Genomic DNA, 17,387 nt, shown 5'->3' with positions numbered 1-17,387 from the left:
TCTTAGAGGCTAAGCGAAACCTCTCTGTTCTGTTAGGAGAAAAAAGAAAAAAAGGAGGGAGCAGTGAAAATTGCGCTTTTTTTTTTCTTTCTTTCTTTTCCCCCTGTAACTGCTCGGTGTCGGTTTTTGCAGCTCCCACGGCTCGTGGCCGGCTGTGCCCTGGCGGTTTCCTCTCCGTGGGCTGCTCCTTAGGTTCCCCTCGCTGCGGTTTCTGGCAGGGGCATCTATATATATGTATGTGTATATATATATATATATCCCAAAGCTGGAATCCTGCTAGCGGTTCTTTTAAGCCGGGTTTTGGGGACGTGTTGCTCTGGCGGCTGTTGTATAACCATCCAAAGCTCGGCGCAAACCTGCTGCTGGACCAGTTGCTGCAAACTTGTGGTCAGCTGCGAAGGAATGAAGCAGATTAATTAAGTGCATCTCGCTGCTGTTAAGGAACGGAACAGATTAGTTAGGTGCATCTCTTTTCTGCCTCAAATTTCCACAGGGATTCGCTTGCATGTAGTTCATTTTCAGTATTATATATGGAAATACTATAAAGGAGCATAACTTGGCTTGAATTAGATATTTTGTCTTTAGTTTTATTTCAAAAATAAGGATTTTAGCTCGAATTTTGTACGCTTGCTATTGTAACAGGAAAAAATGTAAAAAAGAATACTCTGAGTAGTACTAAAAATATTTTTATTTCAAAATAGCATGTGAATGGTGATTTCTTCAATGTTTTTACCTGTTCACTACACACCCATTTTTTATTCTTTTTTACTTGTTGATTTAATTTGAAGGTGTTAACAATTTTTAAGAATAAAAATTCTGTTGCGCCATGCCTAGAACGTGGCAGCTAGATACCTACGGTTAAATTTGAACCATATATCATAATCATAGATGTGGATACCCTGGGAAACATTTTCGTCTCTCGGGGGATAGAATAGATTACAGCACAGCTTTTTTTTCCCTCCCTCTTTCACTTTGTTTGCTTTTTAAGGGCTTGTCTTCTCTGGGGAAATTTACTGGTATAATTAGCTCTAGCAGTATAATTAAACAGGTAAATTTTCTCTGCTAGACAAAGCTTGAGTCCAGATATGAAATTTTTTAGGGTTACTTTCCAYGTCCGCACTGAACTTCTCAGAAGTTTTACAGTTTAAGTCATAGCCCAACGTGAATGTCTATTTAAGCCTATCTTGTACTAAATCGTTAACTGTTTTTTTTTAAAAACAGTTGTGTTCTGGGGATTGCAAAATGGATCTAACTAATCCTTTTGCTCCTGGTCTGCACTAGGAAATCATTCTAGGCGCAGCTAGGGAGCTAGTGTCATTGCCGTCTACCTGCTCGTCTCCGGCCTGGGTGGAATAAGCTGATGGCTGCAATCCAACCTCTGGTCAGCAGGTGTCCACATAACAAATGACAACTTTTGCTGGCTGACTTAGCAGAGAAAATAATACTGAATTGTGCCGGAGAGACTGAATAGTCCTTGACCCTGGATTTAGTCATGTCAGAGAGGATTAAGACCTCAGTAGCTTTGTTTCTTCCCACGATTTGAGGAGTGGCTGGTGGGCCGTGGTTCTTGTATTCCGCCTGAAAGACAAGAACTTGAAATGCTGTTTGATAAGGTGAAATAGGAACCGTCCTCCTTCAGGAGAAAGCAGAGCGGTGCGTGTGGCTGAGGGCAGTAAACCGAACCTTGGTGTACTTTGTGTTAGCCGGATGCATGCAGTAACGGACAGGATACCGGCAATTCCAGCACCCGGAACGGATATTGTACCGCAGCAATACAGCCCTTCCCTTAAAGACTTGCTGATAATGTTCTCTTTACTGTGATCATTGTCTCTTTTTCTTTTTTTTATTAAAAAGAAAAAAGACTTTTAGAAATAAAGCTGGTTTATCAAGTGAGCCCTAAACCCAATATTAATGGAACTCCTTGGTGTCACAGTTCTGTTGCTTGTCCCAAATCTCCCCTTGCCAAAAGCATGTCTGTACTGTGAGTTTTATTTTTTTGCAAAGACCATTCTGACCTGTGAATAAAGCAGGTTCCCAGAAGTCAGAACTCCCAGGCTTTGTTTTATGAGAAATCTTGCATATGCCCTGGCGTGACAGTTTTTGTTAATTATCTGCTAAATGGAGACTGTGCTTACCTACATGAGTAAGCAAATGAAAATCGTATTTCTTTTCATCAGTGGGGGTGAGCTATACAGGTATGGTATTATTATTGCTATATCCTTGATGTTTCAGCTATTGCCAAAGTCACTTATTTCAGTCATTGCTGCTGCTGTTTGTATTCGTTCCTTCACTAGTGGCCACTGCCTATTTCTCTACTCCTTTTACACAGTGAATGTTACCTGCTCCCTACATCCACAGTTCTGTATTGGCATTTCCACTAAAGCTGCCATTTCCTCAAGTTGTCACTCGTTTTCTGCTTGTGATTCAAGCTGTGCGTCTGTCTGGGTCTCCGTCTCATTACAACAACCGCTCTGAAGGGCCTTTGGCCGGCGTTTTTCTGTACTCGCGCTGGGGAATTCTCAGCACGTTCCTTAATGCATACCCTTAATGAAGTCAACGATTAACCTTCTTAAACTGGTCGCTGAACTAGTTTCTGATTATTAAACTGTTACTGAGACTTTTCATGCTTCTAGAGTAAAGCCTTTCTATGAACTACGGCTGTTGTCGTTAGGATATGCTATGCTAAATTTGATTTTYAGCGAAATTTTCATGGATCCTATAAAAATGAATCATTTTACTTCTGCCTTCCATTCCCAGGTTCTCATGCTAGTCGGTAGTAACCAGAATAGCCATTATTAAAGAGAACTTTAAAGTTTTGTGAGTCTAACGTTTTATGTTTTACCATAGTCCGTGTGGTCTAGGTCAGGATAAATCATGATGTAAGCCATGATTATGACTTCTAAAAATTGGAAGGTTTTAAAAATGCCCAAGCCAGAAGTCTTGCATATGAAAATGTACTCTTTCCCTTTATGCAGACTCACTTGGCAAACAGGGTTGTGCTTTTTAAGGTTGGCAGTGGAATGTCTGTTTTCAAGCAGAGGTTAGGTTTACTTTTACTGTACAGCTGAGTGTGTTTTAAACCCTGGTTTTCACTTTTAGCAAGACCCAGAATATGGGGTTCATTGAATTATTGGGGGGGGGAAGCTTTTCGAACAAGATTTATATTCCCTTGGCTCATAACTTTTCTATCCTTTTCTGGTTCTGTACTTTTTTAAAAAAACAGCTCTTGGTACTTAAAGAAAAAAAAAAGGATTTGGAACTTGTTTGCATTTGCCAGTTTTTGCATGAATTTTTCTTTAAGCTGCAAATTTAACTTAAAAAAATACTTTTATGTCATCTGATGTTCTTATGACTGCACTGTTCAGGTGCTTGTGTTAAATCAACCACAGAAATGTTGGACTACAGCACACGCTTGTTGGGAAGGGCTGTTAAAAATCTGGAACTATCACATATACACATATCTGGCTGAGTAGCATTTGATCTACTAATTCTCCTTTTTATTTTTGAACTCTTTGCTTTTTATTCTAAGTCAAGTCTTTAGCAAGAGGTATATTCAGGAACCTGGGCCATGTGAAATTCAGTATCAAATTGATCCTTCATTTTTACTAAAATTGTCACCAAATTACTTCCCTTCTTTGCCTTTTTTTATAGATAGAACTGTTTGCTGTTTATTCATCTCTTGGGGATGCTGAAATGTTTAATTATGCTTTGGAAGGTGTTTCAGGAGGGGGAAAGAAATGCTTTGGCCAAGTATGAAGCATTTTGCTTTGTACCATTGTGGCTGGTCCCCAGGCTCTTCRCTTCCATTCGTGACCTGCCTCCCGGGTGACTCTGTCACCTGAGCGGTACGAGGCAAGAGTCTCCCCTTCACCAGGGGATGGTGGCCCTCCCGTTCTGCGCGCCGTGCCGTGGTGCCTCCTCTTCGCCCGCTTTTGTGTGCAAATGAGCAGGCCGTTTTCCTGCGTGAGGAATTCAATGTTCTGTGCTTTCTGCTCTCAGCGTCTGGGAAAATGCTCTATCGGTGAACCCATCGGTAGGAAGCTGTCACGAGCCTCTGCCTGGTTCGAGCTGGTTTGCCCTTTTCTCCCCCTCGGTTGCTTTTGCCCCCAGCAGTCGCGAGGAAGCGGCRAGTTTGTGCACGTCTGCCTGTTGGTTATGTTTGGTTGCAATGGAGGGAAGGATCTYGGGGGGTGTCTTCACTGGCTTTCTTCCTCCGCAAGCCTCAGTTACTTCTTTTCCTCCRCTTTGTGAAGACGACTGATGGCGGTTGCCGTGGGTCTGTTTGCTTTGCTTTATCTTTGAATACCGAAGGACAGGAGAAGGGGAGGAGCTGGGCAGTGGAAGTGCTCCGCTCGGGGGATCCCGGCCCGTTCCGAGGGAGAGGTGTTGGCGTTCCTCGAGGAGTCGCCCTGCTTGCCCTTCCGCTGCCGGCAGAGCTTTAGACTGCACGGTCTCATCCCGCAGGGTCTCGACGGGATTCCTGAAAAATGAACTAAAACAGCTGCAGACGCTGGCACCTTTTTTTTTTTTTTTTTTCCCCATCGACCTTGGTATGGAAAAGTAAGTCTTCCTCTAAAATCAGGAGGGAAAGCCCTCTTTTTCTCCCCACTGCATGTTTTATTATAAAAATAGGATGTTGTGAAATTCCAACAGAGGTGGAAGGAGCAAATTTGCTGTTCAGCCTTCCCCAATTCCTGAACAATATTGAATGTAAAAGCTGGTGGTAATTTATGTGTTATTCATTTTGGGGCATAAAAGGGCAGCCTTCTGATGGATTTGGAAACTTCTGTTTAATTTTGATCCTATGTTTTCTTAAAAAAACGAGGAGGGGAAGGGAGCTGGATAATAATGGGAAGAACCAGCTGAGACCTTATTTCCAGTTGTAAGATCAGATGAGATTTCTGTTACTTCTGGTCACTAGTCTGCTGATACTAGGTTAGAGGTATAGGCATTCTTATTAATTAGTCTTAACGGAGCTTTGACAGACCTTTTTGTGCGTTCTAAATTTTAATTGTCAGCTTAGCAACACAATTGTGATCTCTTTTATTGTTAGTCTTTTAGGTGCTAGACCGCAGGCTTTGCTTGAAAAGAAAAAGCAAATTTAATTAAAGGTACTTTTGGTACCTGCTACTGTTTATTGTTCTTAAATGAGAGGCGGTTTAGTTTTGAGATTAACACCATTTCTTTGTTTTCATGTTATTTATGGATGGTTTGCTGGGAGAATCACAGTTCGCTTGATTTGTGCTTAAGAGTGTTTTTCTGGCAAGCAACACTATTTTCATTCAAAGTGATTAACCCTGATTTGACCCGTTTCCTAACCCCTGTTGTACCACTAGTTGTGGTGCATCTTTGAAAACAAAACTGATGATAAAAAAATAAGCTGAACTGCACAGTTAAGATGAAATGCTGCTGTAAGCAATAAGATTTTCAGGCTTAGAAAAGAGGCGAGGTCTTAATGGAGCGCTGTTCGGATGAGTTAGCTCTGGCCTGCTACCTGTGTCTTCTGCCCGCGATTTTCTTCGTTAAGATATTTTAGGGTTTTTTTGTTGTTGTCATTAAATTTGAAAATCAAAAAAAGATTTTCTCCTGTAGACTTTGACTGTCTTACATGCACAACAAGAAGGGCAAATGTTTATAAGGAAATGACTGTGATTTCAAGCTGTCTAGCAGCTAGATGGTAGGTGACATTATGGCAAAGACATCATGTAAAAATTGTGCAATACCTTTAATCTCTTTAAAATTCATATTTTGTTTTTCCCTTTGGCAACTGCAGTTTTAGTGTTAATACCCACTTTAGTGAAACATACATTTTTTATTGTTGTTATGAATTCTGTTCCTTGATATTAAGCACCAGAAAAAGGAATTTAATACTTCTGCTGTGACTCATTTCTTTGACTTTTTGGTCTCTGAAATAACTTACAAATAAGGAAAATAATGAAGTCTATTCTTGGAAAAACTCGCAGGACTATTTCAAAAGTTACATTTTTTTATACCCTTTTTCATATCAGAATCCGGAAGGATTGAAAGTGTTGCTTTTTTGAGGTTGCTGTTTTCGGTCTTGAGCCGTTGTGGAGGAAAATCCTCCTGACCTGTAAAAGAAGTGACCGTTTCATCACTTTGTGGGTGGCTAATGAAGGCTGTATTTGCTTGGGAAGCTGACACAATAACCGGTGTGTATTTCCATCCTTTTCGATATTTATCTTTTTAACCGCATAACAATATTTCCTGAGTTTGAAGTGCCTGCTTTAAGAGCCCTGTATCCTTGCAGGGCTTGTCCGGTGTTTCCTGACGAGCACCTCCAGCTGTAACTCCGTTTGAACGTGGCTTTTCGTCTTGATGAATACCCCTCGATACCAGAAAAAAGGTCCTTAGGAGTTGGCCGGTGTTCCGGGCTGGCAGTATTCATTCGTCCTGTTGTGCTTGAGCTACTTACTAGATTGATTATGGATATATTTATTGCACAAGTACTGAAAGGCTTAGCCAGAGTGGAGAGAGGCAGATGACGGTTGTTAATTATTTAAATTAATGTAAATTATTTATTTAACTAAACAGTGAAATCTGATCTTGCTTTCCCGACCTGCTGTGAGCTAATAATATTCTGTTTCCTTTTTTTAACTGTGGGGGAAAAGAAATAAAATTATATTCTTAGGTTTGTTTGTTTACGCAGAGGAAATAGTTAGTTAGAGCTAGAGCTGGTGGAAGAACAGAGACCGTGTTATATCTCTGACGGGCCTGAACAGAAGGGAGGAGTTTGAGGTGTGAGGACCATGAGCTGAACCCCTAAAACGTTGCAGGGATTTACATTTTGCTTTATGTGTGTGATCTGTTACACGAATTCTTTGATAAGCAGCGGTACTTAAGCACTTTATTTCATAAAAATCAGTAGTTCTTCAGGCAGCAGTGTGGAAACATCCTTCTTAATACTGCTTTGCACTAACCGTGCGGACTTGCTGTTTTCATGTCAGCTCTAGTATTAAAATCCACAGTTGTTCCCTTTTCTCTGACAAATGCCCAAAAGGCGTATTACCCTCTGGAAACTGCGGCTTACAGCATTTTCTAATTGCTTTCTAAGCTGTTGAGTTACAGGAGCATATTAAGCAACGAGCACTTTCCAGCTGGCCATCTCTTACATAAAATTATTAACCCAAATATTTTTGTATATGTAGTTTTGAGCACRTCAAGGTTCACGGCAGATCTGAAACCCCGTAGGAAGCGAGAAGGCGAGCGGGGCTCTGGGGAGTCCCTTTCAAAAGGGATCGCGGCGCCGGATGCGCTCGGGGCGACGCTCGGCTCTGATTAAATGCCGTAATAAAGCCTGCGTCTGCGCGATCGTTCTCAAAAGGAAATTCGGYGGAGAACGCTCAACCCGACTCTGCTTTTGCTTGATCTGTTGATCTATCTCCACCTCGGCGTGTGTCTCCGGCGTTTCTAGTGGGGCGTTTGGGATTTCTAACTGGGGCTCGTTTAAGGAGTTTGCTGCCGATGAGAAGACGGGAGGCCGACCTTAGAGAAGCACGGCTCGTTCCCGGCGTGTTTCTTGCCAACAGCAACGCTCCCTTTCCCTCTCAGCCCTGCCTTTTTCTGACACCTTTGCTGGCTTTTTTGGCAGTAGCGTAGCTGGTCTTTGGCAAAGGTAGACGCTCRGGTAAGATGCACGTTGGTCATTCCTTCTTGCCTTTTCTTTCCTTTCTGCTCCCTTCCTCKCTCTTTCTCTGCAGCAGCTTTTTGCACTCGGACACACTGTGTGTTCCTGTAAGGAGGCACTTGTAGCAGCCAGCAGTTATTGCTCGTAAAAAGCTTGTGGCTTTCCTRGCCTTTGCAGATTGGGTGAGAATTGGTTAATGGTGCAAAACAGTATGCCGAGGACCCGTCGCTGCGCTCCGGCGCGAGCCGTCTCTGCATGTTCCCCAGGGAGGGTACGGCGGCGTTTGCGGAGCAGGAGGGGACGGTCAGCGTGCGTAACTCGGGGCTGTGCTCTCGCTGCGGGAGCTCAGCTCGTTTTCTCCCCTCCGGAGCAGGCTTGCAGGTTTTGGTGGTTTTCCTCCCTTCAGGAAAGGGCCAACTGAAGCATTTCTCTCAGTAAAATATGAAGAGTGTAACAAAAAAGTTGTGATCACTGTAGATTGTGGAATTGGGAAAAAACTTGGTCTGAAAGCTTGTCCTTTTCCCTTCTCTTGCTCTTTTAAGTCAGTAGATCAGATAAAAGATGTCTCTCTGCCTCCCTTCCTCCCCCCCGCCCCCAAACCTGTCCCTCTTGCATCCTTAGACCAGCATGGCTTCAGCCGTGCTATGTCTGGGTTGTGTACAATGTGCTTCTAATAAAAGTCAATGAGAATCACGCAAACCTGCTGGAAGCAGAGTCCCTGACTTAATTAAAAATTATCAGGAGATCCATATGCACGTCCAAACATTAACCATTACAGTGCTGAGTTCTTGAGATACTAGTCTTAATGCCGTTTCCTATAAATCCTGAGGGTAAGCAATACATTTCTAGCAACAGTTACTGTCCTTTTGGTTTAGTTGGGATTAAAAGCCTTTTTTCCAGGATCTCGGGTGAAACAAAGGTAGAAGCTTTGCTTGGCGTTGCCTCCTTGCAGAGCTCTGGAGCGGTTGCACAGAGGCTGCCCTTTAATGCTTGACTGTTTGCTTTTCGTTGTGGGTGGAGATGGGAGGCTGTTACAGTAAACTTTATTCTGGTCTTTCTACTCTGCAAATGAAAAGGAAATTCAGAAGGGGAATCGGAAAGACTAAATATAATTTTTTTGGACAAAAATTGACTCAGTACGTTTCCCCAGCGTGTGTGGAGTCCTCTCCTTGTTTCTTGGCTCTACCACAAGTTCTCTTGATCCTGCAAGAATCAAATAAAGAAAGGAGCCAGTCAGCCCATCTTCTAGCCTCCTCACTAATGCAATTGCTAGGTGTTTCTGACTATGCAATTCTTGATGTAGACACCTAAAATGACCCTGGGCTGCTTCCCAGATCCCACCTTGAAGGTCTGGTTGTTTGAGGGTGAGGTGGGGGGGAAAGGGGGATCTTTTAAGGCTTTAGCCTCAGTTTTGGAAGTGTGTACAGGGATGGACAGACTTTGATCTGTGGGCTGCATTACAACTCCATTTGCACTGTATTTTGATGAATCCAAATATTACTAGAATTCAAATGTAGCTGTGTATATTCTGCCTAAGAAAGTGGGGAAAGGAAAAGGCTGGGTTTATTGTCCGTATTGCTTGTCAGTGATGGCTTGTATTTACATTTGACTTTGCTAGAAGTTGTCCTCAATTTTTTAAATCTGCTCCTAGCTGGCAATTTCAGGAACTGAGAAAGTGAAGTTGAGCATGTTTCAATTTGTGCTTTATTTGAGGCATGCTGAGTCCATGTCCAACGAATGGTACAGACAGAATTGTGTAACTGAGCCTTGTTTTAGTATATGATTCCATTTTTCGTTGTCAAATTTGTCTTGTGCAGTTCCTATCCCCTCCCTCCTCAATAGCACACACAGCCCAGTCACTCTGTTGTGATATTCTTTATTTTCAGGTGAACAATCAGAATAATGTTCAACATAAACCTGTTGGAGAACCTGAAGGTTTACATCAGCAGTCGACCTCCACTTGTGGTCTTTATGATCAGTGTAAGCGCTATGGCAATAGCTTTTCTGACACTGGGTTATTTCTTTAAAATCAAGGAGATCAAGTCACCAGAAATGACAGAGGTACAGTACAAAAAGTTCCTGAGTTTAACAATGGGAATATTTATTTGAGAAACATGCTAAAAGTTAGAGTTCTTTTTTTCCCTCCAAGAACCCTTTTACGGGAGTGCAATGGCATCTTATGGGATATCATCTTCGTTAATACTTACCTCTAATTTTATAGTCCTTGGGTAGTTTAAGTGACGATACTATTTGCTGTGCTTCGCAGTGGTCAGGCAGTGGCTGGGACTGAACCCTTTAATTTTTGTAAACAACTTACCCCATTGTTGAGATTGGTGTTTGTGCTTGCTTCATGAGCCATTTAATTGGTGTTAAATGGCTTGGAACTGCAGGCTGAAGAGTGGATATCAAGGTTGCACTGCTCTAGAGAAGTTGCAGCCAAAAGTTAACTGGCTAATCTGATGTAAATCTTGGTGTTTGTTTTAAGGACTGGAATACCTTCCTCCTGAGGTTTAATGATTTGGACTTCTGTATATCTGAGAATGAAACCTTAAAGCATCTCATCAATGATACCACAACTCCAGAAAGTACAGTGACTAGTGGACAAGCGAGATCATCTACGCAGTCCCCACAGGCTCTTGAGGACTCTGGTCCAATAAACATCTCTGTTACAATCACTCTGACACTGGACCCGCTCAGACCGTTTGGCGGGTATTCTCGCAATGTCACACATCTAAGTTCTACAATTTTTGGACACCAAATTGGACTCTCAGGTATGCAGGACTTGATTTTTGTAGGTTTGAATGGTAACTATATAATCAAATTGTTTAGGAAAAGAAATAAAAACTTTCCAGCTTACTACTAGTGCGATAAGTCTTTTGCTTAGAATGTGTACSTGTTACCAGATTAGTGGTTAGTATGTTCCTATATAGAATCCTTCCTTTGTTTGCTAGAAAAACTTTTCCGCGTGTTCAGAATGGAAAAGAACCTGCAGTTCTGCCAGGATTAGGCTTTGCTGTGTTAAGTGATCAGCCTAATGACAGCGGAAGGTAATTTTTGAGTCAACAAAATTCTGATCAGGAAGAGCTTCTGCGGTAAATATTTGGACAGTTCTATCCTGATATGTTTTCAAGTAGTTAAGTCAAATATTAAACTCATTAATATATATGCATTAGAAATCAAGTGGCATATTGTCTAAAAATATAGGTAATCCAAAATGCAAATGCATGCATAAACAAACTTCAACATTGCAAACAGCAACAAATAAGATGGTTAAAATTTCTGTGGTGTTATGCAACTGCCCTGCCATTAAGTTTTGACAGGAGATTAAGTTGTAGAGATTGAGTAGAAATAGCTAATAGAACCTCACTGAATTTTAACTTTTAGACAGGGTTGCATGTTATAATAATGCTTGAAGGTGTCTTGAACCTCAGGGACCTGTAAGAGACATTTGCCTTATCTGTAAACATGTATTACTGTAATTTATTGTTTTTTGTCTTTTTTACTTCTACATGACCTATCAAATGCAGGTTCCATTGCAAGTTGCCTGAATTTATTTTCACTATGAATATGACTTTATCCACATAGAGTTCAAGTTCACTACTTAATCTGCAGTTCAGTGTCTGCTGCCACCTTTCTGTAGTTATGTCTGCATGAATATGTCCAAAATGAAAAGTAAACTTTAGAAAAAGCATGTGTTGAACCAAGTCTTTGAGAGGGGAGAGGCTAAAGATCTGTGTTTTGGGTTTTTTTTCCTAATAAAATTCCCTGAGCATACATGAATTCACTTATAAATAGTGAGGTTTTCCTTTTTAGAGGTAGACTAATGATTCTGCTTATTTTGGAGGCAGAAGAGATTAGAAAGACTAGCAACTGTTTTTTTAACTTTCTTTTTGTTCTCTTCGTTAATAGTAAAGGTACTGGGTGACTCCAAAGGTACAGATTCAAGCTGATGGTGGCCGCCTTAGTCATTTGTGCATTCTCCTTTTCCTAGTGATTGTTGCTCAAATGCTTCTGCGAACAAAAACCAGGTTTCCTTCTCTTTTTCTAAAAGGCAGAGAATCCCACGAGGAGATAAATATTACGTTCACCCTGCCGGCTGCTTGGAACTCRGACGACTGTGTTCTTCATGGTCACTGCGAGCAGGTTGTGTTCACCACCTGCATGACTGTGACGGCGGCCAGCAGCGTGTTTCCTGTCACAGTGTAAGTGCACTTCTAAACACTCTTTCAGAGACTGATTATTTTGGATGGGAATGCCGATGTTCCTCATTCCTCAGGTGGTGCTCTGAGGTTCCTACTTCTTGGTGAATATTATTGTCGACTTTGAAGCTTGTGTGCCTGCTTTCATTTTCACCCCAGTAAAAACCCTCTCTTGACTCTTGAGATACTTGCTGTCTTCTAGCAACACTAGATTTTTCTGTGGATGTTTTGAACTGTAGCCTTCCCTGCCTTTCAGCCAGCTGTCTGCGATTAAACTTCACTAGGAACAAGTCAGTGAATGTTTAAGAAAGCTACCCTATAATGTAGTTCCCCTACCTTGTATGCAAGCTAAGGCTAGGCTCTAAGGGTCTTACCCTCCTCCCTGCTGAAAGCTCAGCACGAGCAGGATGCTGCTTTGCTACCAGACCCCAGAAAGTACAGACCTTTCATGAGAATAGTTCCCCTTTGTCTTCTCTCGACTCTCTGACACTGTTCAGGATACTCTAGATAGCCCCTGGGTAGATTCRCATGATTGTATGAAACCGTATGAAAACCAGCATTTTTCTAATTAAGCTGTGGGGTGTTGACTTACTGGAACAACATGCAGTAAAATTCTGATGATGCTATAGGAATCACATGTTGTGCTTGCCTTTGGCTAAGCTTTATTTTTTGCTGTTGTGGAAGGTCCAAAATAAAATTGCATTTTGTGCTGCTGCCGAGAAGACTGGGCTTGACTCAGTTTTGAAAATTAGCCTTACTGAATGTAGAGAATGGCAATTAGGGTGCTAATTATTTCTGTTTTTCTGCAGTCAGCCACCACATTGTGTTCCTGAAACGTACAGCAATGCTACACTTTGGTACAAGATCTTCACCACAGCCAGGGACTCTAATACAAAATATGCACAAGATTATAACCCTTTCTGGTGTTACAAAGGAGCAATTGGAAAAGTGTATCATGCTTTAAATCCCAAACTAACTGTTATAGTTCCAGATGTAAGTGCCACTGTGCTGTTATACGTTATGTTGAATAAATGCTTAGCTCGGGTTTAACGGAATATGGTTCTGTTCATGTCTTAAATAGTCATATTCAGTGCTGGTTCATTATGTAGTGCAAGGACTGAGCCAGGGTTGGGTATGCTTTACTCGGTGGGAGGGATGGGCTCCATATAATCTCCATGTGCCTCACAACTTTAATAAGTAAGATTTGTATTTTGAAATAATTTGACAAAAGGCACAGCCATTATATGGAAAGATCTCTAGTACAGTTTTCTAACATGAGGAACATTKTGGCTCTTTATGTGCTGGAACTGGGGATCGCTTTCATTACTATGCTGGCTTCATAAAGGGGGAGAAGGTTGATTCATGAAGTAATTTCTGTGCTAATCTGCTAATTATTGCTTTAATATAAAGTACCAACTATCAGTGCCTCGTCAGTAAATGGTTTTAATTCTCTGTGCAGGATGATCGCTCTCTAATAAACCTGCATCTCATGCATACCAGTTACTTTCTTTTTGTGATGGTGATTACAATGTTCTGCTATGCAGTTATTAAAGGCAGACCAAGCAAACTGAGGCAAAGCAATACAGACTTCTGCTCTGAAAAAGTAAGTATATGTAACAAAAAAAACATTGACTCTGATAAGAAAACGTAGAAAACCTCCTTTTTTACGTAGTTGGTACAGGCTRCTGGTTCTGATCTTGAGAGGTAGGTTTAATTTCCTTCTGAAGATACACAGGTATTTCATTGTGAGCAACACAGAAGGGTGCTGTAAAACACCTGTATGTGCTTTGTAGATCCGCAAACTGTCCTCCTACAAAAGTGGTTTATTACTTGCAGTTCAGTAAACACTATAATGCAATTCTTCTGCTGCACTTATGACATTATATTGTTTTGTATGCAGCATTGACTAGATAGCACTGAATATCTTAAAATTATTCCATATCACCAGAGACTTAAAACTTTGAATAAAACATGATACTTAATTCTAATGGTGGTTATCAAAATTAAGCAAAATCAATGACAAAACTGTTGAAACAGTTATTATTATTATACATTGGAGGTCTGCATTTTGCTTGTAGGGTTAAATATGAATATATTTAGTTGTAAATTAGGAAGCTAATGTTGGCGCCTTTGATCATAAGGATATTTTGTAGCATAAGCTGTTTTTTTTTAAAAAAACAACAACAGCAACAACAAAAAAAACATGTATCTATTAGATTGATCATGCTAAATACAAAACACCTTCAGACTTGCTTTAATTTCCTTTCCAAGTCAGACTTTTCAAGGTCCTTTGAAAAGGCAAGGACAGATATGCCAGCTGCATGGAGATAAGGAATATCACTGTTACAGGATTAAGAATTTGACTTAATTAAATCTTTTGTTTTTCTTTTGTTTAGGTTGCTTTGTCAGAAGCATAATCCATCCTCTCCTTTTACTGAGAATGACTGAGAACCGTAATCATTGCCTGCTGAACCCAGAATGGGTCCTAACACTCTGTGAATACATTATCTTGCAATGTTGGTTTATTCCAACCAAAGACATTTCAAGTGCCTGTAATTGATTTGTACATATTTATAAAAGTATATTCAGAATAGGTCAGACGATGCACTTGTTCCGCATTGTAGTGCGGCCGGAAACTTTCAGTCTTTACCTGTGGACATAGCCGAATGTTTGTGTAGATATGTTTAGTGATATGGCTACATATAGTCAGAGCAAGATATTTTTGTCTAGCTGCATCTGGGCAGGTTAAGATGCCTTTGCAAATGTCTCAAACAAACCAACAAATATTTGTTTTTTGCCCAATGATATGTACAGTGTGTTTGAAACAGTATGCACCTTTGATATAATACTGCATTTCCAAAGCCACCAATCTACTACATGAATTAAATGTGTCTTTGTGTGGCCTAATCTTTTTCCATTTGCTCCTTGCTTGCGAGAAAAGATATCAACATTTTTAGACTTTTTTTTGAAAAGAGAAATACATATTCACATTTTAATAGTGCTGTATTTAGGACAAACTTGTGCTTTTATTCATAGTAAAAAATTAAGAAGTGAAGTCCCATTTTAAAATCTTTCTTATTGAAAAGTGCTAAGTTTGATTTTTCATTTGGCCTGCTGGATGCCAGAGAATCAGTCAGTGTAGAGGTTATCTGGAAAGCTTTCCACTCGGCCTCCCATCTGCAGCCCTCAAATCCGGAATGTGCATCTTTGCTGCAGAGTAGCTTTCTGTAAACGTTTTTTTTCTAGAAAGTGAACCTTAATAAAAAGATGCGTTGTATTAACCTTGTGTTGGGGCTCTGCACAGCCTCGGGCAAGTGCAAATAATAAAAGGAAAAGAAATCCCGTRGTCTGTAATAGAGCTTCAATTTGAGACTCTCCATCTCTGAAGGGCAGMTGAAAATGACACTTTTATTAGCTTTGTCCAATTTCTATTTAATGCTGTCCACTGAGGGGAAAATGGCARGGAGAGAACTAGGGCTGCTGGGATTCAGGTCAAAGAAACCATACAGTAAAACTCGCACTGTTCTCTGAGTCCATTCTTAAATCAGGAGTTCTTATGATGTGCATTTCTCCCTCTTCCAGTCTAGCTGTTTCTTTCTAGCTTGTTATTCAGTAAACTCCTTAATTTTCATGAGTCAGGGTTTTCCTGCAGAGATTTCCACCACTGCTTTTAAAATCTCACTGGTTGCCTTAACTGACCTTGCATCTTGTCTTTCAGCTTTCCTGTCAGGTAGTATAACCATAGGTCTGTAAACATGTGCATATACTTTTTTTTTTTTTCCCCTCCCCTTTGGTATATTTAACCCAAAGTATGAACGCAAAACAATAAACCCAAGTTAAAATCCTGCAGTCTGTTACGCTGGCATAAGATTCTTAGTTTATTACCTATGGACACTATTACGAATGGTACCCTACTGGTCTGCAGGCCTGTATGTATAGGACTTCAGTAAGTTCTTAAATCTTCAGAGCATTCATAGCAAAATAGTCACACTTTTCTTCAGAACATGTTTCCATTATAGCATTTCAGTTACTTATGTGGTGTTAACTAACATGCATTTTTCTCCAGGGATGTTAAGGCAAAGCTTTAGAGATGGCCTAGTTTGAAGTCTAGGGATAAAATGAAGCTTCCAGTTTTCTGCTGATGATGCTACAGACTAGTACTGCCTCACTGAAACGAACCAGTAAAGTGAAAACAGGTAGACAGCTTCTCATGAAAAGTGTCTGAGCTGTTCCTAACTCGTGCATACCCAGCCTTCTGCATTAGCATTCACTTCGAGAGTTGCCTAAGAGGGTGGCTTGATCTGGGGACCAAAGGCAGGGAGAGGAAACTGAGTGGGGTTGTGCTGCGGATTCCGGAAATAGCTAGGAATTACCCAAGCTAACATGAGTCCTTTAAAAAAAGAAACCCAAGTCTTTTGCGTTTCAGCAAACTAAAATCCAACTCCAAAAGTCCTAACTACAACTTGGTGTGGTGGGGGAAATAAGGATTTTTTTTTCTTTTTTTAATCTGGTTTTGCTATTTGGTAATGAGAGGGGTCTGCTTTGCAATGTATCACCCACTGTATTGAAATACCCAGAAATACTAAAATTGTGATCCACAAATGCAAAGGGGAAAACGTTAAGGAGATGTGGGTTTTGGCCTTAGCTTGTTATTCCTTTGCCCCTGTGTATTGCAGCAAGAAGGTAAGGGTGTCCATCGGGTTGAAATGCTGTAATACTGAGGAATTTTGGATTGTACCTAGGCGCAATGTGCAAAAGTTAAATGCAGCCAAACAGAAGAGTAAAAACTTAATATTAAAGTTCGGATCATATTGATCTTTCCTTTTTTGTTTTCTTTTTCTTTTTAACTATGACTTGAATCAGTTTTGATTCTATTTGTACGTGTTTTCTTGTTCTTAGAAAGCTGCCATTTTCTGTTGCATTTTTCTTTGGCATTACATAGAAAATCTGAGCCTTGGTTTTCAACCCTCTGCAGATGATTGTAGGGTTAAGATGGCTTTTTTTTGTTTTGTTTTGTTCTTACATTTCACTTGTCTTGTTGCATGATGGTTAATAGCTGATTTGGAAATGACATTTCTCTCCTAGATTAATTTTGTGTTTGTAAGATGTGCATATTGCTTTGCAGAATAAAAACAATGAAGTTTATTCTGTTGTCTTTATTTCTACTCACCAGTTGCTATGGAAGTTTCATAAATGATCTGAGTTGTATGCACCAAGAGAAGAAATTACTTTTGAAAGTGCACAGTAGCCTGGAATTTCAAATCCTGTGTTGTACTTATGGCCCCGTAAGCACCTTACGTAGACTACTTTCTTCTACATATTGTACGGTAGGGTGCATCATGATAAATGCAGGATTTGTGACGTAGACCTGTCTCTCCTGTTGTTTTTTTCTTGAGACTTTTTGTCTCCCTGTTCAGTCACTGATAGGTAAAGCAAGCTTTATCAATGCAATACAGAGTTGTATGCTGAACATCAGCTGGAGCACTAAGAGAAATGTATGGCAGAAGGGAGTTGAAAACAGCTTGGCTGACTTTTTTGAAACT

The 17,387-nt window shown here is 40.6% G+C and overlaps 2 protein-coding genes across 2 annotated transcripts in view; both read left to right on the top strand.

Moving 5' to 3' along the window:
• Nucleotides 1–9,550, top strand: part of RABGEF1 (RAB guanine nucleotide exchange factor 1) — a 32,787-nt gene extending 23,237 nt beyond the window's left edge. The window contains exon 10 of the mRNA XM_026055350.1: nt 9,532–9,550. Within this exon, the coding sequence (XP_025911135.1) occupies nt 9,532–9,535 (4 nt within the window). The 3' untranslated portion in view covers nt 9,536–9,550. The remainder of the gene's footprint in view (nt 1–9,531) is intronic.
• Nucleotides 9,532–16,989, top strand: TMEM248 (transmembrane protein 248). Its single transcript, XM_026055356.1, has 6 exons — nt 9,532–9,706; nt 10,131–10,416; nt 11,697–11,847; nt 12,654–12,837; nt 13,304–13,447; nt 14,241–16,989. Exons 1-6 carry the CDS (start codon nt 9,548–9,550, stop codon nt 14,259–14,261), a joined length of 945 nt encoding a protein of 314 aa, XP_025911141.1. The 5' UTR covers nt 9,532–9,547; the 3' UTR covers nt 14,262–16,989.
• The last annotated feature ends 398 nt before the right edge of the window (nt 16,990–17,387 follow it).

Source organism: Apteryx rowi, unplaced genomic scaffold (assembly GCF_003343035.1).
Source record: "Apteryx rowi isolate R43461 unplaced genomic scaffold, aptRow1 scaffold_99, whole genome shotgun sequence".
Classification (NCBI taxonomy): Eukaryota; Metazoa; Chordata; class Aves; order Apterygiformes; family Apterygidae; genus Apteryx; species Apteryx rowi.
Note: the sequence above shows the minus strand (reverse complement) of the source record. Positions and strands in the feature narration are given on the sequence as shown.